The 25,704-nt window shown below is 46.7% G+C and overlaps 1 protein-coding gene across 2 annotated transcripts in view; it reads left to right on the forward strand.

Moving 5' to 3' along the window:
* Window positions 1-25,704, forward strand: part of FHOD3 (formin homology 2 domain containing 3) — a 527,184-nt gene that overhangs the window by 316,786 nt on the left and 184,694 nt on the right. For both annotated transcript variants that reach the window (XM_040264875.1, XM_040264876.1), the window contains exons 6-7: window positions 431-525; window positions 21,339-21,450. In XM_040264875.1, coding sequence (XP_040120809.1) covers window positions 431-525; window positions 21,339-21,450 — 207 coding nt within the window. The remainder of the gene's footprint in view (window positions 1-430; window positions 526-21,338; window positions 21,451-25,704) is intronic.

Here is a 25,704-nt window from a genome sequence, read left to right on the forward strand (position 1 = left end):
ATAGCATCTGGGACAAGCCTGACCATAGGCTGGGGCACCGGACAGGTTGCTTTGAGAACCTCTTTCCGTAACCAGAGGCCACGACCCAGACACTGTCTCATCCATATCTATGTCCTGTCTGGGACTTCACACAGATATAGAAACTGAAAACATGCATTTATACATCAAGGCACAGAGAAGCAACAGTCACCGGATTTGGTGCCTTAATTGCATCTTCCAGATGCCAGGAATAGCCTTTGTTTCTTCTGTAGTGGTCCACACTTTCTGCAATGAGATTTTGCTAATTTCAGAGCTAAGGAATCAAATCAGAAGATCAAATCTTCAGATTTGATCATTAACATACAGTGTACTTAAAGTGTGAGAATCTCGCTTGACATTATGATCATTGGAGATGTTATTTACTTGCTTCTTTCTCTCTTCTCCTCTTTAGCTTTGGGCCAGATTATGTTGTACGTGGATGGGATGAATGGAGTAATAAACCACAATGAAACCATTCAGTGGCTGTACACTCTCATTGGGTCAAAGGTAAGAGATTATGGTTGAATGTTTTATTTGGTTTGTATGTCATACTCCTCTCTTTTTGTTATGCTCTTTGGGATGGTTTTAAAGAAAGAAGTCCTATTTAGCTCCGTTCCAGCCCTGTCAGAACACAAACAAGGACTATGATTTTATAGATTTTAAAAAATACCCCAGTTGCAAAGAACTTATTAATTTTTAATGCATTTTAGTTATTTTCTTTTAAGCTTTTTTTTTTTTTTTTTTTAGGTTTTTGGCTGCCCGTGCAGCATATGGGGTCTTAGTTCCCCAACCAGGAATGGAACCTGGCAGTGGAAGGGTCTTAACCACTGAAATAGCAGGGAAGCCCCTTCTCTTAATTTTTAATCAAATACTTTTGGCACCTTTGGTTTTTAACATTTAATTAAAACATTAGGCAATGGGTAGAGCGTTAATCTTGCCAGTGGTAAAGCCAGTGAGTGCATGCTCAGTCGTGTCCGACTCTTTTTGACCTCATAGACCGTAGCCCGCCAGGCTCCTCTGTTCATGGAATTTTCCAGGCATGAAGACTGGGGTGGGTTGCCATTCATCTTACCTGATGTATTTCATGTTTAATATGGTCAGTTACTTAAGTATGCGTATGTTGTATATATGTATATGCATATTCCTGTATGTATAGAGGAAAGAATGTGAGACTGCTTTTCAGCTCTGCCATCAATTATAAAAGTGACCATCGTTTACTCACAATTCACCCAGGCGCCATAGTAAGTGCTTCTCAGGCATTATTGCCTTTAATGCACACGAGGCTGCTGTAAGGTAAATAACGTCCCCATTTTGTAGTTGAGGAACTCGTGCTTGGTTATGAGGATCTCTCTAGTTTCCTGCACAGATCTTGGCCTGTGTCTGTCCAGCAGTGCCTTGGCCGTGAGTCCCCGCTTCCTGGGGCCACGGCCCCGAGGAGGAGGATCCGCCATGACACTCGAGGGGTGCTGGAAGCTGAGGGAGCCTCTGGCGTCGCCCTCTCTAGATTCTCGGGTGGGTCCATCAGAAGGGATCCTGTCTTGAGCCAGTGAATCCAGGCTGGACTGTGGTCATCCTGCGGCGTGAGGCACCATGGTGGTCATCACGGTGATCAGAGTAGGCAGCAAGGTCGAGCGGGGAAGACGTCGGGGGCCTCGGTGGGGGATTTCAACCTGACTTAGACCTGTTGCCGAGTCAGCACAGCTTCCTGGGGGTCCCGGCAGAACCTGGGGTCGTCCCAGGCTTCCCCATCCCTTTGTTCACAGCCACCCTCACTGTGGCAAGCCTGCCGAGGCTGGTGGGCACCAGGCCTGGACTCTCGGCAGAGTCACAGTCCTTGGTGTGTGATGCCCACTGGGCCCCAGGTCCTTGGTTGACCCTCACATCTTCTGCTCAATTTTCCTTTCCCCAGTATTATTGTTAATAGAATCTCCTCTCCCATTTTATAATAGAAGCAGTTATGGTTTTTCTTAGAAGACTAAAAATCTTTTTCTCCTTCTCTTTTTTCTTCTTCCTCCTCCTCTTCTTCTCTTTAAACACCTGGCTCTGATTTCTTTGGAAAATGGATGTGCCTTTATTTACAAAGTGCTTTAGGTGACCTTACAAGCTGAGTGGCATGGCGGGCCTACTGGGCTGATTTCGCGGGCTGAGGAAAGATATGTATCTCATATCCTGCTTCAGTGTTTTCTTATTTTTCCTCTCTTCTGCTGAGTCTCCTTAATCTTCATGCTCATTTGGAAGCTGCTTCCTCCCCTGGGCTCTCTGCATGGTTTTGAGGACCCCAAAAGCTAGGGAGATGGGAGATTTTTCAATGAAAGCTCACTTTATTATGGTCATAATAAAATGCCGACAACCAACCCTATTTAGAAACAGGAATGAAACCTAGCAGCAACGCTTGTTACAGGAAGATTGACCACCTTTTAGCTCATCACCCGGAAGGAGTAGAGGAAGGGTAAGATCCTGGTGGGAGGAGTGGGAGGGGTAAAAAGGGTGAGAACGGCATGGAGAAGAAGAGAGAGGGAGAAAAGGATGAGAGGAGAGACCAGGACCAGGAAGAAAAAGAGAGGAGAAAAAGGAAATGGCTCCTAATGGAAGTGGCTCCGTCTGCTCAGTAGATGGGAGGAAGGCTCACAGCCTGCGGTGTTGCAGCAACATCTTGTTGATTTTTCTTAGGCATCATCCTGCAAGGAAAATAAACACCAGGGAAGGAATATATGGGACATCTTTATTGACTTCTACATAACATGGGGAAATCATGAAATTCAAAGCCCTCAGGAATGAGGTGTAGGACTTATGTTTCCCCTCTCCTTCCCCTGTGCAGCACACATGGTGTTTGGGACCCTGGGCATCTCTCTCAGGCAGGGCATTTGCCTCCCCCGCCCAGGCACTTGGGGCATCAGCACTGATAGATCAGTGGGTCCTTCTTCCATCTTTCATTTTCCCTACAGTGATCTCTAGCTCCTGTGTTCAACACCAGACCAGGCACTATGTGGAGAAGAAAATAGAGCCCAGGCTCAGCCTAAGCCTTGGGGCTGTTGGTGTTGTTGGAAAGGGGATGGTGGGTGCTGCTTGGAGCCTGTGTCCACTCTGTGATGTCAGAGGAAGGTTTCAGCTGACCCTGCAAGGAGTGCTCGGTTTCAGACTACTGGCTGAAAGTCAGCAGGGGCAGCAGCCACCAAGTGCCGTGCTAATGAGATCACTTCTTTACAAAACCAGTATGGTGGCCTCAACACTCCCCCTCATCCCCATGCCTGGAGATGAGATCTCTGCCAAGAACAGGTGAACCAACATGAAACCCTTAAGTTTTGAGAAGGAAGCCTCAGCCTCTCCTTTAGCATACAGCTTGGACGATATGGCCACAGAGGTTTTCCTGATTCAAATTAAATTAAGAAATAAGGAAAGCCAGGGGTCCTAGGTTTTTCTTTTGACTAAGATTTCTCAGAACCTGAAGAACAGGAACCTTGAGGTCCTGTTGTTTGTGCCCTAAACAGGCAGAGCTGATGATGGAATCCTGGGTTAGAGAAGCCTTGCCATTCTGTTCTCATAATTCTTCATTTTCCTTCCATGAAAGGCAACAAGATGTGTCTGCCAGCGGGCATTATGCAATATTTGCAGGTATTCGAGTCTCATAACCAGAGGAGGAAATGATCCATTTGCAGCCAAATGATTACGTTTTAAAAGAAAGAAAAAGTGTTTTCAATAATATGTTTCATTCTGTTTATAAAAATCCATCTTTAAACTTCCCAGTAAGAAGCAGATGCTAACCTTATGACTTTTCATAAATATGGATTTTTTTCCCTCTTCATATATCTGGAAGTCTCATTAACTGGGGTAAGGTGATTCGGCTTGTACAATATAACCTTTCATTATTATTATACAGAGAGTCTGTTTTTCTTTATCTGTATGGATCGCCTTCTGGCCACGGGGGAGGCCCCAGTAGCCCATAACCTCCTTGTAGGTTTCATGACCTCCTGATATTGTCATGAAACCTGCCCTTTCTATGTTGCTGTTGCTGCATTTTTCTGTCAGCCCTATTGCAGCTCATTCTTCCAGCTGTGCCCCAAATTGCTGGTCATAGATCTCCAGACTTACTTTGTGCTGTGTGAGGATGGCCCTGCATCCTGACTCCCACGTGACACAGCTGCTAAACCTGAGTCAAGGGGAGCTCTGGCCACAAGGCCCTTGTCACACACACACACATGTGCTTATACACCTTAGAGAGCCATGCTCCCCACTCCCACAACACACACACACACACCCACACACAAACACACATACATATGCATGCACGCATGCACGCACACACACACACACTGGGGACGCTGCTCAAAGTTTCTTGTGAGGACAGTAAGATGATGAGAAGTAACATTGGGTGTGTAGGATGGAGGTGGTGGGAGAAGAAATTGTCAGGGATAGGGAGCTAGGGACCTAGCATGCTATCAAACCCCTGAGGCAGTGAGACCTGGCTAAGAATTGCAGCAGAAACTGATGAAATTCTGGAGACATTTTGTAGAATAGCTTCCTAGGACTGGGTTTCTGCATGTAGAAAAACAGCATGAAGAATCAAAGCGAGGGTCATAGTTTTGAACCCGGGCAGCTATGACTATGGCATTGCCTCCAGTGGAAGTAGGGGTGGTGGTGCTTAGTCGCTCAGTCATGTCTGACTCTTTGTGACCCCATGGACTGTAGCCTGCCAGGCTTCTCTGTCTATGAGATTTTCCTGGTAGGAATACTAGAGTGGATTGCCATTTTCTCCTCCAGGGGAGCTTCTTGACCCAGGGATCAAACCTGAGTCTCCCACTTTGCAGGTGAATTCTTAACCATTGAGCCACAGGGAATTCCCCCAGCAGGAAGAGAAAATTTGGCAGTTGGGCTTCAGTAGCTGGAAAGCTTTGACATACGGGGTAAGATGAAGGCAGTGTCCCTCAGGAGAGCTAAACAGGTGTATCCATGGTGCCAGGAAGTGCTGGCTGGCTGTGAAGTGGAGGAGGTTTCGTGAGCCCTTTGGTCCTGTCCTGGTCATTGGCATGTCCCTGCCAGTGTGATTGCGTAGATGACCCACAGGTGGGTGAGATCTGAAGTGCTTTTTCATTCTTAATTTTTTTGGTTAATTGTTTTGAGATAATTGTATGTTCACATATAATTGTTAGAAATAATACCTAGAGATCCTGTGTAATCTTTACCCAGCTTTCTCCAAAGATAACATCCTACAATACTGTACTACAGCATTGCAAATCAGGCAGTTGAGGGTTTGGTACAGTCAAGAGACAGAACGTATCCATCACCAACAGGAGCCTGAATATCACTTGCCTCCTGTTCCCACCCCAACCTAAATCTCTGGCAACCATTAACCTATTCTTCATTTCTATACTTTGGTGATTTCAACAAGGTTATATGGAAGGCAGGGGCCACCGCATGTAACCTTTTGGAGTTAGCTTTTTTCCTACTCAGCATAATTATCTGGAGATTTATTGAAGCACTTTTTGAGTAATGTAATATCAAATAGAATTCTAGCCTTGGAGAGATGGCAAAATCTTGTTCAAGATGTTCCTGACATTCACCAGCCACACTCCCGATACTTCAGCAGAGCAAGTGCCATTTCCTTCAAACTGCCTTTTCTCGACACTGAAACTGTGGGAAAGCCTTACTTGTGGGGACCCACCTCCACCTCTCTGTCATTAACCAAATGCCTTGCACTGCTTTCTGGAATAACTCACACTCACTTCCCCATGGAAATACTCTTAAAGCATTTAAAGGCAGGTATTATGCCATTTTGACTCATTGGAAAAGACCCTGATGCTGGGAAAGATTGAAGGCAGGAGGAGAAGGGGATGACAGAGGGTGAGATGGTTGGATGGCATCACCAACTCGATGGACATGAGTTTGAATAAACTCTGGGAGTTGGTGAGGGACAAGGAGGCCTGGCATGCTGCAGTCCATGGGGTTGCAAAGAGTTGGATACACTGAGTGACTGAACTGAACTGATTATGCCATCCTGTCCAAGTTAAATTCGATGGTTTCCACAGACAGTCCTTGGGGATGTAGTTTGTAGTTCCTCACTGTGTGGGGTAGCAGTTTCTCTGTCCATCCAGTACAAAGGATTTTACTTTGGTAAGATCCCAGAATAGAGTGCCCCCCTTCTATAAATCCCACCTCTGTGTTCAGCGGCAGCCCTGGGTGCTAGCTCCAATCAAACTAATAATTCACTAAACCTCCTAGGTTTTATTTTGTTTTTCACTTATCCACATTTGCCAGTTTCTTCCATTCTGCATCTCTATGATTGTTTAACATCTAAATGTGGAGCTTTGATTTTTTTCCCCCATTAATTTCAGGCTAGAGTTCCAACTTCAAGATCATATTCACTCAGGAAAGGAAAGCTTTAGGCTTTAAATGCTTTTTACTTCCAGCATTTCCATTTGATTCTTATAGTTTCCTTTTGCTGAAATTTATCATCTGTTCATGCATGGTGTATACCTTTTCCATTAGTCTTTAACCTATTAATCATTGTGAATTTTATAGTTCCAATATTGAGCCAAATCTATTGATGGCTTTGTTTCTTGTCAGCAAGGGTGGGGAATTGGGGCTTTTTATACATCTTGTGATTTTTGGTTGAAAGCTTGGTATGTGTGGGACAGTATAGGCTAAGGTAGGTAGTATTTATGCCTATCAATGGGCATATCTCTAATACTAAGCTATTAGAGTAGAGAGGTTTTCTGTTTTCTCTCAAGGGGAGCAGGGCTTGGGTTTTGCTGTTGCTGTAGTATCTTCCTTTACCACCCATTTCCAAGTTCTTTTAAGTAATTGTGCTTGAGATGGGAACTGGCTTGCTAGAGAGTTTTTCTCAATGTTGCTTTTTCACTGTGAGCTTTAAACATTTTCTACATGTCTGAGTCTCAGAGGGAGGTCAAGCTCCATGCTCCTGCCTCTCCCCAAGTGGAACCTGCTGTGGGCTGATGCTTCCAGAACTGAACTTTCTCTATTGCCTTTGTTTCCCACATTGGTCTTCAGCAAGGTCATATGCCTAGTATTAATTACACAGTCATTAAATGTTAGGTTTTTGAAATACTACAATAATACAGGAAAATACTTTAGGAAAATTAGTAGGAAATGTACAAATTTTAAAATCCGTATGTAATCACACCTCAGGTGATTTTTACTTTATTTTTGTGTTTTTAAAATTTGGTATAAAGAGAATATATTACTCTTACAACCATAAAAAAATCAGTAAACATTTTAAAATGTTATTTTTTAATATCAAGATTTCATACTACACCAACAAACTGGGTCTTGGGGTGGGACTGTCTCAGTGGTCCTGTCCCTCCCTCAGTGGTAGGAGGACTCTAAAGGCTCCCTCCTGAAGGATGTGTTCTTGCACCTGCCCAGCAACACAGAGTCTTATTCTTTTCCCTTCTACTACACTACCTGTGCTTTGGGGCAACAAGAGTTGCTACCCTTCCCTGCTGCTTATGGCTTTTGTGTCACAGAGAAGACTCGGGATGTGGTTTTCTGCCTGTCCAGGTCGTCTATGGCTGCTCCCTTCCTTCTATGGGTTGTTTGCTGCTGTTCTTGACCCTAGAGTTCAGGCTCAGGAGCTGTGGCACCCGGGCTCAGTTGCTTCATGGCATGTGGAATCTTCCCAGACCAGGGATCAAACTGGTGTCCCCTACATTGGCAGGCAGATTCTTAACCTCTTGACCACCAGGGAAGGACCCAAATTCCATGTTTTAATATAGGTTCAATTTGGGGCTTCCCTGATAGCTCAGTTGGTAAAGAATCCACTGCAATGTAGGAGACGCTGGTCTGATTCCTGGGTGGGGAAGATCTGCTGGAGAAGGGATAGGCTACCCATTCCAGTATTCTTGGACTTCCCTTGTGGCTCAGCTGGTAAAGAATCCGCCTGCAATGTGAGGGACCTGGATTTGATCCCTGGGTTAGGAACATCCCCTGGAGGAGGGAAAGGCTACCCACTCCAGTATTCTGGCCTGGAGAATTCCGTGGACTGTGTAGTCCATGGGGTCTCAAAGAGTCGGACATGACTGAGTGACTTTCGCTCACTCACTCAAGTAATATTTGTGTCAGAGATATTGTGGGTACAAAGAGCCACTCTCTCCTTTATGGGTATTGCTCTTCTACTGGTTATTTGGCTTCATACACCCAGAAATCCCTAGAGGAGGAAATAGCAACCCACTCCAGTATTCTTGCCTGGAGAATCTCATGGACTTGAGAGCCTGGCAGTCTGCAATCTATGGGGTCAGAAAGAGTCAGACACGACTGAACGACTGAGCACCTAGGCACACACCCAGAAAACTAATTCTCACTGATTTGATCTCTTGGATAGCCCCATAATCTAAGTGGAAGAAAAAGAAAAAAAAAAATTTACTAGTCATTGTTTGGGAAGAATTTACTAGTCATTGAAACCAGAGGTTGGAGTCAGACCTTAGAGGAGCCAGTGGGCTGAGGGGACCCCAAGATCCAAAATCGGTCCCCAGCCACAGGGCTGGAACAGCATTTTTTTTTTCCATTCTGCTCTAAGATGATTAGCTTCAGGGAGCTGATTTGTGGCAGGGACCACAACTCTCCAAAGGCTTATTGATAAACCAGAACTGCAGCTTACAAATTTACATAGTCAAGATCCCTTATGAATGTAAATGGGAGGAAACAGGAATGAGGTGGGACTCTGACCTTTCTTCCCTTTTGGGGCATGTGGCCAAGCATTTGCAGCTGTGTTCTCGTTTCTGGGAAATGGGTGGCTCTAATATGGAAGAACACCTGGGATGATGTAAAAGCTTCACTACAGCCGATGTGCTGTTCCTCGGACAGAGATGTTCTAGGAGAGTTGGGTGGATAGGACGACTGAAAAAAGCATAAGCTTCCAGGAGCCCCCTGGGAGCAGCCCTACCAGCTCAGGCCATCCTTTGCCAGCACTGCTGACCCCCATCCCACCTACCAGTACTCATCTGCCAGCCCTTCTCTGTCCACTCTAAGGAGATGCCAGCTGACAGCCACACTCTGGCTAACAGCACTTTCACCATTCCTGAGCTTGGCAGTTGTCCATTGTCATGTTTCCAGGGCTGGTTATTTACATAAGAAAGTTATTTAGCTTTGATCAATAACCTCAGATATGCAGATGACACCACCCTTATGGCAGAAAGTGAAGAGGAACTAAAAAGCCTCTTGATGAAAGTGAAAGAGCAGAGTGAAAAACTTGGCTTAAAGCTCAACATTCAGAAAATTAAGATCTTGGTATCTGGTCCCATCACTTCATGGCAGATAGATGGAGAAACAGTGGAAACAGTGTCAGACTTCATTTTTGGGGGGCTCCAAAATCACTGCAGATGGTGACTGCAGCCATGAAATTAAACGACTCTTACTCCTTGGAAGGAAAGTTATGACCAACCTAGATAGCATATTCAAAAGCAGAGATATTACTTTGCCAACAAAGGTCCGTCTAGTCAAGGCTATGGTTTTTCCAGTGGTCATGTATGGATGTGAGAGTTGGACTGTAAAGAAGGCTGAGCACCGAAGAATTGATGCTTTTGAAGTGTGGTGTTGGTGAAGACTCTTGGGAGTCCCTTGGACTGCAAGGAGATCCAACCAGTCCATCCTAAAGGAGATCAGTCCTGGGTGTTCATTGGAGGGACTGATGCTAAAGCTGAAACTCCAATACTTTGGCCACCTCATGCGAGGAGTTGACTCATTGGAAAAGATCTGATGCTGGGAGGGATTGGGGGCAGGAGGAGAAGGGGACAACAGAACATGAGATGGCTGGATGGCATCACCGACTTGATGGACTTGAGTTTGAGTGAACTCCGGGAGTTGGTGGTGGACAGGTAGGCCTGGAGTGCTGCGATTCATGGGGTCGCAAAGAGTCTGACATGACTGAGTGACTGAACTGAACTGAACTGGTTACTCAGAGAATACCCACTCTGGTACTCTTGCTGGAAGGTCCCATGGATGGAGGAGCCTGGTGGCTGTAGTGCATGGGGTCGCGAACAGTTGGACACGACTGAGTGACTTCACTTTCACTTTTTACTTTCATGCATTGGAGAAGGAAATGGCAACCCACTCCAGTGTTCTTGCCTGGAGAATCCCAGGGACAGAGGAGCCTGGTGGGCTGCCGTCTATGGGGTCGCACAGAGTCGGACACGACTGAAGTGACTTAGCAGCAGCAGCAGAGAATATGTGTCCCATTTGCCTGTGGCTTATGTTTTTGCACCAGAGGGAAAGCTGGGGTACCCTATAGTATGGTAGAAATCAGATTAGCCTTGGTTTTCTTTGACTTCCTCTAGAAATCAGCTGTGTGCAGTCACAGAGTCTTCTGGACCAGAAGGTTTTGTATCTGAAGCTGAGGATAAGCACCCACTCTGGTTGATTTCCCCTCTTCATCTTGCAGCTACTATGGCGGTGTTCCCTAAGGCGGTATTTTAATGAACGGTGTTGGTAGTGCTTTCAGTTCAGTTCAGTCGCTCAGTCGTGTCCGACTCTTTGCGACCCCATGAATTGCAGCACGCCAGGCCTCCCTGTCCATCACCGTCTCCCGGAGTTCACTCAGACTCACGTCCAGCGAGTCAGTGACGCCATCCAGCCATCTCATCCTCGGTCGTCCCCTTCTCCTCCTGCCCCCAATCTCTCCCAGCATCAGAGTCTTTTCCAATGAGTCAACTCTTCGCATGAGGTGGCCAGAGTACTGGAGCTTCAGCTTTAGCATCAGTCCTTCCAAAGAAATCCCAGGGTTGATCTCCTTCAAAATGGACTGGTTGGATCTCCTTGCAGTCCAAGGGACTCTCAAGAGTCCTCTCCAACACCACAGTTCAAAAGCATTAATTCTTTGGTGCTCAGCCTTCTTCACAGTCCAACTCTCACATCCATACATGACCACTGGAAAAACCATAGCCTTGACTAGACGGACCTTAGTCGGCAAATAATGTCTCTGCTTTTGAATATGCTATCTAAGTTGCTCACAACTTTTCTTCCAAGTAGTAAGCGTCTTTTAATTTCATGGCTGCAGTCACCATCTGCAGTGATTTTGGAGCCCCCCAAAATTAAAGTCTGACACTGTTTCCACTGTTTCCCCATCTATTTCCCATGAAGTGATGGGACCGGATGCCATGATCTTCGTTTTCTGAATGTTGAGCTTTAAGCCAACTTTTTCGCTCTCCTCTTTCACTTTCATCAAGAGGCTTTTTAGTTCCTCTTCACTTTCTGCCATAAGGGTGGTGTCATCTGCATATCTGAGGTGATTGATATTTCTCCCGGCAGTCTTGATTCCAGCTTGTGTTTCTTCCAGTCCAGCGTTTCTCATGATGTACTCTGCACAGAAGTTAAATAAGCAGGGTGACAATATACAGCCTTGACGGACTCCTTTTCCTATTTGGAACCAGTCTGTTGTTCCATGTCCAGTTCTAACTGTTGCTTCCTGACCTGCATACAGATTTCTCAAGAGGCAGGTTAGATGGTCTGGTATTCCCATCTCTTTCAGAATTTTCCACAGTTTATTGTGATCCATACAGTCAAAGGCTTTGGCATAGTCAATAAAGCAGAAAGAGATGTTTTTCTGGAACTCTTTTGCTTTTTCGATGATCCAGCGGATGTTGGCAATTTGATCTCTGGTTCCTCTGCCTTTTCTAAAACCAGCTTGAACATCAGGGAGTTCATAGTTCATGTATTGCTGAAGCCTGGCTTGGAGAATTTTGAGCATTACTTTACTAGCATGTGAAATGAGTGCAATTGTGCAGTAGTTTGAGCATTCTTTGGCATTGCCTTTCTTTGGGATTGGAATGAAAACTGACCTTTTCCAGTCCCGTGGCCACTACTGAGTTTTCCACATTTGCTGGCATATTGAGTGCAGCACTTTCACAGCATCATCTTTCAGGATTTGAAACAGCTCAACTGGAATTCCATCACCTCCACTAACTTTGTTCATAGTGACACTTTCTAAGGCCCACTTGACTTCACATTTCAAGATGTCTGGCTCTAGGTGAGTGATCACACCATCATGATTATCTGGGTCGTGAAGATCTTTTTTGTACAGTTCTTCTGTGTATTCTTGCCACCTCTTCTTAATATCTTCTGCTTCTGTTAGGTCCATACCATTTCTGTCCTTTATCGAGCTCATCTTTGCATGAAATGTTCCCTTGGTATCTCTAATTTTCTGGAAGAGATCTCTAGTCTTTCCCATTCTGTTGTTTTCCTCTATTTCTTTGCATTGATCGCTGAAGAAGGTTTTCTTATCTCTTCTTGCTATTCTTTGGAACTCTGCATTCAGATGCTTATATCTTTCCTTTCTCCTTTGCTTTTTGCCTCTCTTCTTTTCACACCTATTTGTAAGGCCTCCCCAGACAGCCATTTTGCTTTTTTGCATTTCTTTTCCATGGGGATGGTCTTGATCCCTGTCTCCTGTACAATGTCACGAACCTCATTCCATAGTTCATCAGGCACTCTATCTATCAGATTTAGGCCCTTAAATCTATTTCTCACTTCTACTGTATAATCATAAGGGATTTGATTTAGGTCATACCTGAATGGTCTAGTGGTTTTCCCTATTTTCTTCAATTTCAGTCTGAATTTGATAATAAGGAGTTCATGATCTGAGCCACAGTCAGCTTCTGGTCTTGTTTTTGTTGACTGTATAGAGCTTCTCCATCTTTGGCTGCAAAGAATATAATCAATCTGATTTCGGTGTTGACTATCTGGTGATGTCCATGTGTAGAGTCTTCTCTTGTGTTGTTGGAAGATGGTGTTTGCTATGACCAGTGCATTTTCTTGGTGAAACTCTATTAGTCTTTGCCCTGCTTCATTCGGCATTCCAAGGCCAAATTTGCCTGTTACTCCAGGTGATTCTTGACTTTGTGACTCCATGAACCGCAGCATGCCAGGCCTCCCTGTCCATCACCAACTCTTGGAGTCCACCCAGACCCATGTCCATTGAGTCAGTGATACCATCCAACCATCTCATCCTCTGTCATCCCCTTCTCCTCCTGCCCCCAATCCCTCCCAGCATCAGGATCTTTTCATATGAGTCAGTTCTTCGCATGAGGTGGCCAAAGCATTGGAGTTTCAGCTTTAGCATCAGTCCCTCTAGTGAACACCCAGGACTGATCTCCTTTAGGATGGACTGGTTGGATCTCCTTGCAGTCCAAGGGACTCGCAAGAGTCTTCTCCAACACCACACTTCAAAAGCATCAATTCTTCAGTGCTCAGCCTTCTTCACAGTCCAACTCTCACATCCATACATGACCACTGGAAAAACCATAGCCTTGACTAGATGGACCTTAGTCGGCAAATGATGTCTCTGCTTTTGAATATGCTATCTAGGTTGGTCATAACTTTCCTTCCAAGGAGTAAGCGCCTTTTAATTTCATGGCTGCAATCACCATCTGCAGTGATTTTGGAGCCCCCCAAAATAAAGTCTGACACTGTTTCCACTGTTTCCCCATCTATTTCCCATGAAGTGATGGGACCAGATGCCACGATCTTCGTTTTCTGAATGTTGAGCTTTAAGCCAACTTTTTCACTCTCCACTTTCACTTTCATCAAGAGGCTTTTTAGTTCCTCTTCACTTTCTGCCATAAGGGTGGTGTCATCTGCCTATCTGAGGTTATTGATATTGCCCGAAGTGCTTAGATAACAACAGTGGATTTATGTTACCTGTCATCAGCTAACTCTTCATAGTTACACTGAGGAATGTATCCCAGAGGAAATTTAGCAAAGTGGATGTTTTTTGGGCTTGTTCACTTTTAGACATTATTCTTTACAGAAACCTCCTGGTAAGCCCCAGTAATTTATCTCAATAGAAGAACATGTTCTCAATAGAACATTTACTACTTTGACATTTATTTGAATTATTTTTGAATTTTTGTTTTTGTTGTTCAGTTGCTACATTGTGTCCACCTCTTTGCAACCCCATGGACTGTAGCATGCCAGGCTCCTCTGTCCTCCACTATCTTCCGGAACGTGCTCAAACTCATGTCCACTGAATCGGTGATGCCATCCAACCATCTCAACCTCTGCTGCTGCCTCCTTTTGCCTTCCTTCCTTCCCAGTATCAGGGTCTTTATTTTTGAATAGTCTGTATTTGACATTCTGCGAGATTTCCTGCCACCAAGTAGTAAAAACTTGAGGAGTTCCCAGCCGCACAGTTGGCTACTCCATTAATCACCAAGTTCGTTCCCTGTCTGCAAATTGCATTGGATCATACATGGGTTGGCCATTAGGCCCTGAAGCCATAGCACATGGGTTTGATGTGAGTGGCTTCCTGTCTTGGCAGGTGTGCCAACTTTGGGGTCTACACCCCTCCCCCACAGACACCTGAAAGCCTTGGCTCAGAAGTTTGGACTCAGGGAGTGTATTTTGGCCTATTCTTTATTTCTGATAAGATCAACTTTATTCTTATGATGACAGCACAAAAGGGGAGAGATTTGGATCCCAAGATATCTGATAACCAGTTACAAAGGCTTTGGGGCCCATTCTGAGCTTTTTGCTTAGGAATTCTGAGCTTGAGTATATGTCTTTGGAATAAAGCATTTAAGAGAAGTTTGATAAATATCTTAAGTCACTTGAATTTTGTTGTTGTTCTTGTTAAAATATTCAGCATATTCTTAGTTCTGTTTAGCTTGTAAACAGTGTGGCAAAGCTTTGCAGATCAAGTTACCCTCCAATTTCTAATTCAGTTTTAATAACCAGCATCCACTTCTATAGCATGCTTTTTTTAGTGGAAAATGAAACAGATAGAATGAAGCATGTCTTTCAAACCCCCTTTATAATTTAAATCCAGAGATTTGGAAATTGTTTTCTTTCTATGGTTGCTGAATTTTTAGAAGAGTAGGAATTTGGAGACTTGGGGGAATACTTTGATTTCTACTTCATAAGCAACGCATTTGACTTGCGAAGTGAAGTTCTTGGTCTTGTCTAAGTACCATAAAGCATGAAGGGAGTTCTGGTTTGCTTTTTTATTTGTTTATTTCAGGCTGTGCTGGGTCTCTGATGCCGTGTGGGCTTTTCTTTAGTTGCAAGAGCTGGGGCTACTCTCTAGATGTGGAGCACCCGCTTCTCGCTGCGGCGGTTTCGTTTGTCGCAGAGCATGGGCTCTGGGGTGCTCAGGCATCGTTAGTTGTGGCTACTGGCTCTAGAGCACAGGCTCAGTAGCGTGGCACACGGGCTAAATTGCCCCCAGGCATGTGAGATCTTCCCGGATTAGGGATTGAACCTTTGTCTCCTGGCTTCACAGGCAGTTTCTTTACCACTGAGCCACCAGGGAATCCCTCTAGTTTGCTTTTAAGAGCAGAACTATTGAGGAACTGCCTCTTACTCCTTTTCCATAACAACTGGTGGTTACAGTTTATCTAAACCCTAGATAGCCAGGTTCTGTACAGGCTGACTCCACTCCCTCCTTGTGGGTTGTTGACCTGGAAAATTAAACAACAGCAACAACAAAGCCAGCCAAGCCCTGTGGACACCATCGTCCTACTTAGGCCCACCTCCCTGACATGGAGGTGACAGTGGAGTCCCGGGTTGTCCGTGGGACCTCCCTGGTCTTTGGAAGTCTTGCAGCCTCCGCTTTGTGCTGTGTAGGAACAGAGAGGAGCAGCTGCCGTGGAGAGCAAGGCTCACACTGATGAGGAGCACAGTTCACCGCTGACTGCATGTTCCTGTCCTTGTGTGAAAGGGTTTCTCAGATTTCTGTTATATACTGTGATTTAGCTGCATATTTAAAGCAACATAAAACATAATTTATTATGATAGACAGTGCTAAAGTAGAGTACCAGTTTTTCCTAGAATGTAATTATAGTTGATCCTTGAATTATGCAGAGGTTAGAGACCCAGACCCTCCCAGGAGTTGAAAAATGGTGTAGAAATTAAAGTCAACTCTCCATATCTGCGGTTCTTACATATCCTCAGTCCTGTGCCTGTGGTTCCGCACCCATGGATTCAGCTAGCCGCGGATCATGTAGTGTCATAGTATTTACTTTTGAAAAAGAAAACAACTTCCTATGAGTGGACCCGCACAATTCAAACCCATGTTATACAAGGGTTGACTGTATATAAAAGTAGGTAATGTGTAGCCCAAAGGCTGAATGTAGACCCTCCCCTCCGTGTGGTTCCTCCCAACCCTAAAATAAGTGGGCTTGTTTGTATAAGCAGGAACCTGAAGGCTGTCACACCACTCTTCGGGTCCCTGGAAGCCCAGAAGGCCGGCTACATCAGCTCTGAGCCTGTCCGGCCGCCTCTCCTCCCCAGTGTAAGGGCCTGGCTCTGGGACGTTGTTGTCTATCCTCAGTAGCCTGATTCTGAGGGCCCCTGGCACAGGTAACGCTCTCAGCTGTGTTGTGTGGAGGTGTTCTGAGTCCTGTCTCCAAAGCAGGGTGACTGTCTTCTTAAAGGCTGGGCTACAGCTTCCTGACCTCCTGCCCCCCAGGGACCCTCAGTGGGTACTGAGCATCTGGAAGGCACTCAGGACGTTGAAAGAAAAGTCAGAGTATCTTGGAATTGGGAAGGACCTTAGATGGCTTGGCCAGCTTATCCCCATCCAGGTTCTGAATTCCTTCTGCAATAGCCTTAGCAAGGGCCACCCAGACCCTCTGATATGGGGAATCTATGTCCGCAACATCTGACTGGTCTCAGAACCACTGCTTCTGAGACTGACTCCGTGTTGCCCTGGTTACTGTTTGTGACCAGTTGTTTTATCTTCCCAAGTGGTTCATGCTCCATGAGAATGAGAATCAGTTCTTACTGATTGCCCTCAGTGCTAGACAGAGAGGCAGAGTTTTGAGCCTGGAAGTCATTTGTGATGAAACCGCCCCTTAGAGCATGCAGGGGCCCCAGGCAGAGATGAAATGGCATTGAAGGGTCACTGCACAGCCCTTTGAGAAGCCTCCGGTGTCTGAGCCTTGCAGGGCTGTGTGTGCTGGCATCCATGTGTTCCCCACCCCTCACTCATGGTGCTTGCTCCCGCTGCCACAGTGGGCCTGCCTCTCCTGGTCCATCACTGGCCTCTTGTTTACCTCTTCTCAGCAGCTCAGGAAGCTCAGTGGCCACTCACTGCTAGAATGTGTCTTAGAATAAGTACAGCAGATTTTTAAGAGCTCTGAGATGATGAGCAGCGTGTTTGGACTTGGAGGAATGGCTGTGTGGCCTCCATTGTGGCTGTTCCAAAGTTTTAGAGGGTTTTGATAGCATTCCAGATACTTGAGGGCATCAAATTAAGTGAATTCTGGAAAAATGAGCATTTGGTGTAGAAATCTTTTGAAGTCAGGAATTCTTATTACTTTCAAGTCTGTACAGCAATGCTAATGAGGTATTTCAGAAGAGGAACTGTGCTGGTTGTATTTTGATGATTAGTTGGGACATGCTAGCAATTAGTACTATTCATTTCCATTAAATTAATGTGCTAATGCTCTCTTTTTTCTAAAGTAGTTTAACTATATAATATGTTTGTGATTAATTTTACATAGTAAGGCTTCCAAACACACATAAACATCAACTTAGACCGAATAGAAGCCAAATTCATAGAAGCCTAAAATCATGACTCAGAAGAGTTTAAGGGTTTTTTAAAAATAAAGTTACAACGGCAACAGATCTCTAAGCAGAGCCTTCATAGCAAAGGAGAAGACGACGTGAACAGGCATGTTGAGACTAATAGGGGAAGAAGACTTCCCAAGAAAACAGTGGTTTCTTACTTAGAGAACATTGTAAGGGAGAGTGGGTCCTTGGGTACCCTGTCAGCCAAGGCCCCATGACCACAGAGATGCCCAGGAGGGAGCCCAGCTGAGCCCAGCTGATGGGGCCGTGGGCTGGGCAGCAGCCAGGTTCTTTCCCACGAAGACACCGAGGAGGCTTAAACCACATAATAACAGTCCGCCCACTGAGGAGGGCGCCAAGCCTGGGCTTGCTGGGTTGTTTTATTTACTTGAAGACATTTTTTCTGTTCTACATGTACCAAGATAGCACAGTTCATTGTGCCATGCCTTCCTCTCCTACCCCCCACCTTGTAGTTGTGGAGAAAAATGCTCTGGGATTTAGTCTATTCCCAGATAGGGAGAGCAGAGAATGTGGGACGTGGGTGACAAAAGGTGACTGTGCTCTACAGAGTCCAGAGCCCTCGCCAGAACTCAGGTCCCGTTTTGATAAGGATGTCGCAGGGCGGACAGATGGAAGCCCAAGGCGCTGCTTGTCCTCTGCACTTGGGGCGGTGGGCCCAGCCTTGCTGAGGGCTGGGGTGGAGTAGGGGGTCAGAGCGGGCTGAGGAGACTGGCTCCACACACATTAGTGGTTGGGTTTGCAGGCCAAGCCTTGGTGAAGCGGGCACTACGGCCTGCCCATGTGCGGTACTGACCTAGCAGCCCCTTGGAGGCCCATGCGGTTTCTGGTGTGTCAGAAAAAAACAGCATCTCCACCACTAGGTGGCCTCTGCTCTGGGGCTTCCCTGGTGGCTCAGCTGGTAAAGAATCTACCTGCCATGCAGGAGACCCCGGTTCGATTCCTGGGTCAGGAAGTTCCCCTGGGGAAGGGACCGGCTGCTCTAAACAGGTGTGACACGTGTATCAGGTGAGTGAACGTGTATGTCGCAGTTACAGGTCATGATAAAGGACGTGAAGAAAACAGAACAGGGTGACGTGAGTGACCAAGGGGCTCCTTCAGATGAAGTTGTCAGAAAGGTTATTTCCCATGAGGGGAAATCTCTTAGACCTGGAAGATAAGGAAAGGCCAGTCCTGTGGTGACTGGTGAGGGAATAGCCAATGAGAAAACTCTTGAGTCAGGCACAAGCTTCAGTACGTGAAAAACACACAGTCACATGACTAAAGAGAGGTGGCTGATGGGAGCGCCCTGGGCAGAAGGGGAGTGACAGGGGATGAAGACGGAGAGCTTGGCAGCAACATAAAGCTCGCAGGGCTGGATGCCACCCTGAGTGTGATGCAGAGCCAGTGGGGTGTTGAGAGTGCCAGGGTCACTCCGGCTGACATTTAGAGAAAGGACTTCAAGGTGACAAGCCCAGAAGTACTGAGGAGGCTCTCACGGTGGTCTCAGGTGGACAGGGATAGGGAGCTGTGGGCAGAGTCAGGGCAGGGATAGCTGTCGACAGCCCTGATGGATGGAGTCAGTGTGAAACTGGGAGGGAGGAGGGCAGGGTGGCTCCCATTTGCAGTGAGTGAATGGTGGGGCCTTGTCCCGAGGTGTGGACTTGTGGAAGGGACACTCTGGAAGTGGTCGTGGGACAGGATGAGCACAAGTGCAGATCGTGAGTTCTCTTTGGGCTACATTGAACTTGAGGGCCAATAAGAGTGGCGAGGTCAGGTGCCAGGTCTGAAGAGCATTGAGTCATAAATGGGATTTACAGTTAAGGGCCTGGATGAACTCACCTGGACAGAGTGTGTAGCAAAGGAGCACGGGTGGGGAGTGAACTCTGAGGCCTCCCCATACCTGGAGGTTGAGCTTCTTAGAAGGAGCCAGCTAGTATAGCCCCCCCAGGTAGGAGATGGTAGTCAGCCATGTCATGAGGAAATTGTTTCTGGAGGGAGCAGTTGATTGTCACGTGCTGCTGAGAGATGAGCTAAAATGAGCCTAGAAGAGTAACCACTGGACACCATGGAAAGTGAAAGTGTTAGTCACTCACTAAAGTGTCTGACTCTTTGTGACCCCATGAACTGTAGCCTATCAGGCTCCACTGTCCATGGAATTCTCCAGGCAAGAATACTGGAGTGGGTTGCCATTTCCTTCTCCAGGGCATCTTCCTGACCCAGGGATTGAACCCAGGTCTCCTGCATTGCAGGCAAATTCTTTACTGTCTGAGCCACCAGGGAAGCCTGGACAACATGGAGGCCATCAGCAACCTTGACGAGAGTAATTTAATCTGTGCCGTGGAGATAGAAGCTCTGTCAAATGGGTTGAAGAGTCTATGGAAAATGGAGAAGGGGAATCGGGGAGGATGGCAACTCTTTTGAGCGATTTTCTTATAAAGGGAAGCTGGAAACCATGTCTCTGGCTGGAGAGAGCTATGGAATCGAGGAAAAGCCAGCTGGTTTACTAGGCAAGATGACAGAGGACAAGGGGGGTGACGGGGAGAGGTGGGGTCATGAATTTGGAGAAATGACTTGGTATGGGTAATGGTTTCACCCTGTCCCCCTGGTGTGTGCAGGGCTCCACATCACCCCTTAAAGTCCACACCTGGCCCTAATACATTGATGTAAGGAGGTGCCTGCAGGAGTCCCTGGGCCTTTCTCAGTGGCAGAGCTGGTGGAGTGCCTGGAGCCAGTTTTCCGCAGCCACGGGGGTGGGGGAGCAAATGTGGGCTGATTGGTTGCTCCTTGGGACATTCGTTCATTCCACGTGCAAACACCATTGAGGCCACTCTGGCCCAGGTGTGGTTCCGGCCCCGCAGACCCCATGCACAGCAGCCCCTCTCCCCAGGAGAGCTCTTTCTGCCCGTGGGGTAGGGGCGGAGGCAGGGGGCACTGGCCAGCCACCTGCTGGGGCCCCCACCGAGGAGCAGCCCTGAGGCAGGTGCGCTGTTTCCTAGAAGGGGGATTTGAACCTGTTTCCAGGAGGAAGGTGGTGTGTGATTTCTTTGAGAAGGAGGAAATGGGGTGCAGGAAAGGAGACATGAGTCAAGGTTGCAGCAGCAAAGCCTGTGCGGAGAGGTGGGGAGCTGAGCTGGAAGCCCCAGGCTGCCACAGCCCACCCCCAACCCCACCCCACCCCACCCCCCAAACCCCACCCCCAGCGGCTAAGTGAGTTAGAGTTTAGTGGCGCTGCATTTCTCTAAGTAAGCGACCTGCAGTCCACATGAAGTGGGGCCCTGGGCTGGGTGTGGCTCCTCATGAGTGCAGTCCTCTGGGCCTAGGACTGTGGGGCTGAGGCCCCAGATGGCCTTCCCTGTGCAGTTTTAAGAACCTGGACTGGTTCAAGCATCCTGTTGCAGCCTCAGATGAGTCATTTAGCCTGCTGGGCCTGCTTCTTCATCAGAAAAAAAATGAGACTTGATTGCGGTACATCACAGCAATCTAGTCTGGTTAAAACGAAGTTACTGACCCGGCAACTGCCGCCTCCTGTGTTGACAGACAACCTGTGTGAGCCCTGGGGCCAAAGGCCTTGGGTTCAAATTCTGGTTCCGTTTCTAGCTGTGGTATCCTGAGTCAGGAACTCTGGGCCTCAGTTTGCTTATCTGTGCAATGGGGGTAATACTGACACCTGCCTTCTGAGGTGTCTGGTGAAGGAATCTGCGTAACTGCTGAGAAGAGCAGCTGGGCGCCAGCTGGTGTCAGGACAAAGGCTGCAGACATCCCTGCCGTGTGTGCAGCCACACGATGGTTGTGTCTTGTCTTCGCAGTTCCGCCTGGTGGTGAAGACAGCCCTGAAGCTGCTGCTGGTCTTTGTGGAATACTCGGAGTCCAATGCACCTCTCCTGATTCAGGCCATCTCTGCTGTAGACACAAAAAGGGGTGAGTGATCCCTGACCGCTATGTCATTCAAGTAAAAGTGTCTCATGTAGGATTTCCACTTTTTATTTCCATGTTCAAAGCAGAATTGGAAAGCAACAGAATTCCCTTTGTGTGGACTTCTGACATCAGGAAACAGATGTTTCAGGATGCATATGTATAAAGATTAGGTGAAGGAGGGAACAGGGAAAGAAAAGCACCCTTAGCTGACCCAGGACAGGTCAGACTCCAGCTTGTCATTATGCTCCATCTTCAGCCACCTCAACTGAACGCACAGAGCCAGCTTGTTCTCTTTTCCCATCCTGTTGGAGTCACTTTGGCTCGTTTGTCTCTTCCCCTCCCTCCCACCTGCTTTATTGGCTTTCACCCCACAATGTTCCTTAAACATCTTCCCTCCCTTGCATCCTCTTCACCATCTCTCACTGGGCATCCTTTACTTCCCTGAAATGCTACCCACCTCTATGCTATTGGGGCCTTCTTCTAAAGCACAAGTTTGGTCACGTCGTTCTCCATCTGAAACCTGCCGGTGGCTCCCCAGTGCCCGGTTAGGGCCAACCCTTCACGTCCCATCCCTGTTCACCCGCCATCCCCACCTCCCACCCAGCCTGCGCCAGGCCCGCCCTGCTTTGGATCAGATGAGTATATTCTTCCAAAGCCCCGTGTGCCCCTCATCTCTGCTGTGCCCATTCTCCCAGGAGTGTGTGTCCTGCTGGACAGTGGGGTGCCTGTCCCCTCTGGGTGTCCCAGCACCTGGCTGACCCACAGCAGGAAGGCCTACTGCCAGCCTGCACACCTGATGACAAATGAGCTTTGGATTCTGTTTACAGCATGACATGCTGCGTCCCCTTTAATATTGTGAAGTCTGATTCTGAAATGGGTTTTTCTTTTGTTTTATTCTTTAAAACAGCTTCCCTGGGAGCTTAGACGGTAAAGAATCTGCCTACAATGCAGGAGACCAGTGTTCGATCCCTGGGTTGGAAGGATCCCCTGGAGAAGGGCATGGCAACCCACTCCAGTATTCTTGCCTGAAAAATCCCACGGACAGAGGAGCCTGGTGGGCTACAGTCTATGCGGTTGCAAAGAGTTGGAGATGACTGAGTGACTAACAAATACTTAGGTTTTGTTCCTCAGTAGGACATTTTTATTAATATTGTCATCCCCACAAAGACTCTAACAAGAACAAAAACTTGTTAACGTTAATTATTTTCTTTTTATAATAGAAATACTCTGTAGAAAATTTGGAAAAAAACAGTGTAAGGAAGACCATGAAAAATTACCTGTAGTCTCACCAGATAGAATTGTTGTTAACATGTTGGTGTATGGTTGTGTGTATGTATGTATGTATGGACACACATGTTTATGTACAAGTCAGCTCAGGGACAACTGATGAAAAGAAATGAGAGGCCTAAATAGCCTTCTTTGATTCAAACCACTTGTCTCTGACTCAGTGTTGATCAGAGACCCACTTTCAGGACTGAATGCAAAGATGAAAGAAAGCAGCTTCCTAGTTGCTTTGAAAGTGTGAATATAAGTTAATGAAAGCCATCAAGGACCATGAACTGGAATTCTGCATTTTTCCCACAAACACACAGGCAGATGTTAATCCCTAGCAGGGTGGACTGCAGGTAGGAGGCAACTCCAGGCCTGTGTGTGTACCACAGAGACAGTCCTAGTGTGTGATCAGGGGCTGTGAGTCTGGAAGGTTGATGCCAGATTGGGGCAGGTTTTTTCTGCCAAGGCTTGTTGCCATCTGAAGCATGACCATGAAGACCCTCGTGGCCTAAAGCACATCAAGGGGACCCCTTGAGAATCCTAATGAAGGCTTCCAATGACTCAGAAGCCAGGGTGGGCTTTCCCAAGGCCAGTCCATGGCTTAGGGTCAAAGGTAGGTGTTTGGGAAAAGAGTGAAGCTGATCCTTTCATTCATCCTTGGAAGATTCATCCTCTATTCTCCAACTCTTTGAGTTCCTTTAGGATAATTAGCAGACTCTTCATTTTCCTATCCTAAATTTCAGGTAACCCTTGGGCCCTTGTCATGCGGGCCGTGTTAAAGGAGACAGCCTTCTTATGACCTGGAGGTTCTCCCTTGACTTCACTGGTTTGGGAGCTCATAGCTTCCTTCCTCCGGAGAAGGCAATGGCACCCCACTCCAGTACTCTTGCCTGGAAAATCCCATGGATGGAGGAGCCTGGTGGGCTGCACTCCATGGGGTTTCTGGGAGTCGGACATGACTGAGTGACTTCATTTTCACTTTTCACTTTCGTGCATTGGAGAAGGAAATGGCAACCCACCCCAGTATTCTTGCCTGGAGAATCCCAGGGACGGGGGAGCCTGGTGGGCTGCTGTCTATGGGGTCGCACAGAGTCAGACACGACTGAAGCGACTTAGCAGCAGCAGCAGCTTCCTTCCTCAGACTGCATATCTCATGGAGAGACCATTTGGGATAGAGGAGTGATCCTGAGTGCACCCAACCCGCAAGTCTCCACCTGTAGGCCCAGCTGTACACTCATCTCTACTCTCTCCCCCAAGACAAAGAAATGGCTGCTCTTTCCCAATTTATAAAAATAAAATCATAACAGAGAATGGATTGTTTTCTCAACCTCATGGTTTTTCCAATGAAATTTCTTAAGCTTTTGGCAAGTATTGTCATCTGGCTGCTACTGAGCACTAGCAGCTGAGAACAAAAAGGATCAGCACTGATGGAAAAGCTCAGCCATAGCTTATCATGTGTGGTTCGTTCGCATATTTCTCTATGATATGTGTGGTCTTGGCCATGACATTATAACACATACATATAACACCATCCTATATTACTGCTAGTAAAACTGTTCCTGAACTCTGTGCTGGAATTGGACACATAAAGACGTCATGCTGTTCTGCAGGGGGAAGCATAACTTGCAGGTGTGTTTCCACCTGGCAGGTTGAGAAGCTGCCCTCCAGTTCCTCTCAGCTGGACAAGCGAGTAGGTAGACATGCCAGAGGTGACCAAGGGCCAGCTGAGTACGTCCATTTCTACACAAGTTGATAAATCCGCCATAAATGTGACTCCTCAAGGTGGTTTTGGATTCATTCTTTTGGAGGTTAGGTTGGAGAATGGGCATGTTAACGTACAGACCTTTTTAGTAGAAAGGAATTCTTTTGGATGATGAAAAATGGTAGGTTTAAAGAATCAGCAAAGAAAATCAACAAGTGAGCCACAAGTTCTCAGAAATTACTACCACATGAAGTTGTCCAAGAACAAATTCCTCTGATTGCTGTATAAACAACACATCCCACACATGGGTTAACGGGAAAGGTTCATTGGTGAGCACGGATGGACAAATTGCTGTTCTGCCAACACTGGGCCAGTTAGGGAGCAGCAGTAAAAGCTGAGGGATTTAGGTGTATCATAGGGACTAATAAATATGTATGAATTAATGAAAATTAAAAGGGCCCCATTTGATCGTGGCAGTTGGCACTTTGGCTCAGGTGCTAGAATGAAACCATGGATTTGAGTTAGTCTCTAAGGCATGGCTCAGTGTCATACCTGTCTGTGTAGACTGCTGGCACGTTTTCTCCTTTGCATGGGTGTTCAAGTCACTTTCCCTTCCTAGTGGATAGGGCCAGGCAGGAAGAGAGAATGGCAGTTAGCAGTCATGGAAACCCATGGGAAGGTGTTGCTTTGTCATTCTGCCATCGTCAAAGACTTCTTCACTAGTGATTAGCAGGAAACTGATCGAGAAACCCCTGGGCAGGGTTCCCCTCCCTCTGACTGTTTGGGTTTCCCTCCCAGACAGAGGGTGTGGGTAAGTGACCAGATGGGGTACCTTATTTTGAAATTTCAGTCATAAATCTTGAGTCCTGCTAATTTGGTTCAGCACTGCTTTTGAAGAGGTGCCATTTTTCATTTGAATGTGAGGTGATGAGATATGACATAATTTTTAAACATGTGTCTCACACATGATAAACGGAGCTGGGGAGGTGGGTGGGGAATCCAGACATCCTTTCAAGCCATCTTGGCTCTGACTTGTGCTCAGGGGTACATTGCTCTGTGAAGACCGCACAAAGCATGGTGGAGGTTAGAGTGCATGGAACTCAAGCTCTGTTTCCATGGTTATTTCGAGCAGAAGTATATTCGTTAAGTGTTCATCCCCTACAGTGAAAGACATGGAACATGCCACTGGGACCTTGTGTTTGAGTGTTAGACCAACTCACATACAAGGCCTCATGCAAAATATTTTACTTTCTTTGGAGTTTAATACAGAGACTTGGAAGAGA

Source organism: Oryx dammah, unplaced genomic scaffold (assembly GCF_014754425.2).
Source record: "Oryx dammah isolate SB20612 unplaced genomic scaffold, SCBI_Odam_1.1 HiC_scaffold_22, whole genome shotgun sequence".
Lineage (NCBI taxonomy): Eukaryota > Metazoa > Chordata > Mammalia > Artiodactyla > Bovidae > Oryx > Oryx dammah.